The following is a 3,815-nucleotide window of genomic DNA, read 5'->3' on the forward strand; positions in this document are numbered from 1 at the left end:
CAACACTGTTTCTGACCCCCACTCATAGGTGGCATGGCGGAGTGGAAGGACAGATGCCCCTGGGGTGCAATGGGGAAGGACTCTGGTCTGCTTATTGGCCAGCACTCAGAGCACGGGGTGCTGCTCGGTGGGGGTGCCCTAGGCTGAGACAGGTTTGACGGTGCTGACCCAATTGTCAAGGCAGGGGGGGGTGGTTTCAGCCCCTTGCATTGGCCCACAAGCACTTCATGGGGCATGGCAGCATTCACCAGTGATGGGTACTGGGATACTGGGGGCAGGGGAAGGGGTGGCAACTTCATCCCTGAGAGATCAGCAGAAGGCTGCAGACAGCTGCCAACCTGCGGTGCCAGCAGGACAGAGTAGCAAAGGCTGGGGTCGTACCACACAGAGCACCAGGGCTAGGGGACCGAGTAAGATAGGGGAGCGCTGGCCCCAAACATGATCCTCGGTCCCCACTAGAGCCTTGGAGACACTGCCGTACATGACACGAGAAGTGCCAGTGTTCTACTCAATTCTGCGCAGGCTCTACCAGAAGGACCCGAAGCCCAGCACAGGGGACACGTGCCTGTATCCAGAACGGTGGGCCAGGTCCTGACGTCCACGGCGGCGGCCGCCTCCCTGGACTTGAGCAGCCGCGCAATGGCCTGTGTGGTGAGGACGCACGCGGACTTGCTCACCTGCGCGCACCGGACGGGGCAGAGTCAGCCACCCACCCGGTGCCCGAGGCTGCCACGCCTCCCCGCACCCTGCACTGCCCGGGCCCGGCCCGCCAGCGAGCACCTCCACGATCATCTTGACGGTGGGCAGCGTGGTGCCGAGGTTCTGCGGGTGCGGAGGCCGCACGGTGACGGGCACGCAGCCGCAGTACAGGCAGCCGTAGAAGGCGGCGATGAGGTCCACCCCTGCAGGGATACGCGGAGACACGTGGTTGTGCGCAGGGACGAGAGAGCGCCGATGCAGTTTCCCTATGACAGAGCCTCTACCGCCTCCAAACCCACCGCTGCCGGCGTGGACAGGACCCGGGAGCGCATGGGCTCCAGCTCGGCGCCCGCGCAGCCTCCAGACGCGGGCTCCTGCGAGCCCAGGCCTAGCTCCTCCGCGGGCAGGAGGACAAGAGTACACGACAACCACGCAGACAGACATGGAGGACCTAACCCACGGAAGGCAGGAGGGACGTGCTCAGAGAAAACGCAAGGGAAGAGAATGCATAGAAAAACTATGAGTCACGAAAATTTTCTTGAAATTAAAAAAAAAAGATTCAAAGCTACATGTTTAAAGATACCTGTGCATGAGATTGCTGACCCATAACAACTAACATCAGGACTGTAACACACTGAGCTTTAAAGGAAAAGGAAAAAATCCTTTCGGCATCTAGGCAGAAAAGCAACCGGAGCACAAAAGGAAAATTAGATTATCACCAGACTTGTTGATGGTAATGCTTCCTTCATGCCAGGAGAAATGGAGTGACATATTCAAGATGCCCAAGGAAAAAAAATGCAAATCAAGGATTTTTCATCAAGCTTTCAATTATAAGGTACACAAACTATTGTCAACAAGCAGGAACTCAGGGAATAGTTTCCAGGATTCTTCCTGAGGCACCAATTTGAGAATGAGCTTCAAAACACCAGCATGAGGAGAGGGACATGGACATATGAAGTGATGGTGAGCATTAGATACATAGTTACTTGTGGAACTAAAACCAAATGAGGATAGAAAAGGAGAGGGTGGAGTATGTAATGCCATCCCTCTGGTAATACAGATAGAACACAGCTATCAGAGAAAGAGGGGATGGAGTGAGCAGGTGCAAAAATCCTAAGCGGGTTTTCAAGCTCACACGGGTGTCGCAGCAGGCCCCTGCTGTTGAGATGCGCGTGGGCGTGGGATGAGGCAGATGAGTGGTCATGAATGTTCCCATCCTTCACTTCCTCTGTCCTAAAGAACCAGGATTCTCAGTGTGGAAAAAGGAGATACAGATACATTGTAGGAGAGGTGTAGTAAGAATCCTACATACTGGGCCGGCCCCATGGCTCACTTGGGTGACTGTGGTGCTGTTAGTGCCGAGGCCGCAGGTTCGGATCCTATATACGGATGGCCAGTGTGCTCACTGGCTGAGCGTGGTGCAGGCCACACCAAGCCGAGGGTTGCGATCCCCTTACCAGTCAAAAAAAAAAGAATCCTACATCCTGAATCTGAATGTAATAGTATGTAACACTATGACTCATGAGCTACTGCATGTCTAAGAGAGATGAATTATATTGATTTATAATTCCTAGCTCTGCTCACTGAAAATGCCAAAGAACCACCACCAGCCCGCTAGCGATGAGTTTCCCAAGTGCCCAGATTTTGATATTTCTGGAAATATCAGACCCGGGGCTCATGGAGAAATGGCTGATTCCAGGTATGGGGAGCCTGGAGCATGTGCCACACCTAGCAAGGAAGCCATCAGACTCTAGAGGCCACAGGTGCAGGAATCAGGAGCCAGCTACAGAGGCTGCCATTGACCTCTGTGCAGGGTAGGGGTGGGTTCCAGCAGGAATCTCAGCTGAGGGAGGGGCCAGTGTCGTAGGGGGTTGGAGGGGGAACATCTCCAGTGGCTGGTGCACTTACCTGGGGGATAAACCAGAGCCACATGGTCCCCAACACTCAGTCTTCCCTTCTCTGTCAGAGCCGCAGCCACCCTTTCAGCCCTTTTGTGCAGCTGGACACAGGTTGCAGTACTAGTGACTGTGCCCTAGGAGAGTGATCATCTCGTGGTCAGTGTGCCTTCATGTGCAGACAGACACATGGCCTGCATGGGGCTGCACACTGTGCCCCGTCATGAGGAACCACAGCAACATGCTAGTCCCAGACAAACACAACGTGTCTTTTCCAGTAGCGTGACTTCTCTCATTGGCAGTGGAGTGGCAGCACGTGAGCATCTCACAAGCAGCCCCATGGAGAGCTGGGGTACGGGTGCTGCACTTATCCAGGACAGAGCCAGAGACACACAATTAAAGAAAATCTTTTTGGCCTTTTTAATAAAATATTCAAATTTCAAATTTAACAACATTATAAAGAATAATAAACACCCAGGTTCTCATTATCTAATATTTTTCCATATTGTCTCTACTCCCCCTTTTAAATAAATCATTGTGTTTGAAGCCTCCTGCAATCCACCCATTACGCACCCCTTTCCCCAGAAGCAACTATTATCCTGAGTATAAATGCATATAAATAAGCAATTAGGTGATAAGCAAATATCCCTAAGCTACATTATGCTGCATGCTTATTCCTCCTATGTCTGTCCACAGCCACTCTCTCAGAGGCGCCTGTGCAAGTGCCCCTGTAACCCCACCAGCTCATTTCTTCACCTCATCTCTGCTAAAAGGCAGGCATCTAGGCCATGTGACCCACTTAGTGCAAAGAGAAACACCTTGTAAACCTCCACCTGCTCCATGAACCCATCTTCCCTGATCCCGTGCCAAGCAGGCCCCATGGCTTTTCTAGTCCTTATTAAGAAATAAAAAGGCAACTCAGTCTCATAATCATACAACTCCAGGACAAGGCAGCATAACATCAAAATTCCTCACTTCTTGATTGGTAGCTTCTACTGAAAGCAGACAGTGGAAGAAAGAGACCGTGAACACATTTGTCTGTTGTGCCCTGGTACAAAGGCAAACATCAGGGCTGGGCAGATCGTGAGAGTCCAAATTCCAAGAGCCTTGACAGTCCCCATGAGTCAGGGCCCCATTAGGACAGGTCCTGAGAGCTGGACAGGGACAGGGTTCAGACGACTCAGAGTCCCCTAAGGCCCGGCAGCTGCCCTGTTGCACAGC

At 52.6% G+C, this 3,815-nt stretch overlaps 1 protein-coding gene across 1 annotated transcript; it reads right to left on the minus strand.

The window, feature by feature from the left end:
• Positions 1 to 168: 168 nt before the first annotated feature.
• LOC103584288 (disco-interacting protein 2 homolog A-like) lies at positions 169 to 2,731 on the minus strand (the record flags this gene model as incomplete). Its single annotated transcript, XM_008565353.1, has 4 exons — positions 169 to 268; positions 566 to 677; positions 781 to 902; positions 2,608 to 2,731. Coding segments are annotated over 4 exons (458 nt in total), but the record flags the coding sequence as incomplete, so codon positions are not given.
• Positions 2,732 to 3,815: the final 1,084 nt, after the last annotated feature.

The sequence above is a fragment of the Galeopterus variegatus genome, unplaced genomic scaffold (genome assembly GCF_000696425.1).
Source record: "Galeopterus variegatus unplaced genomic scaffold, G_variegatus-3.0.2 Scaffold49127, whole genome shotgun sequence".
Taxonomy (NCBI): Eukaryota; Metazoa; Chordata; class Mammalia; order Dermoptera; family Cynocephalidae; genus Galeopterus; species Galeopterus variegatus.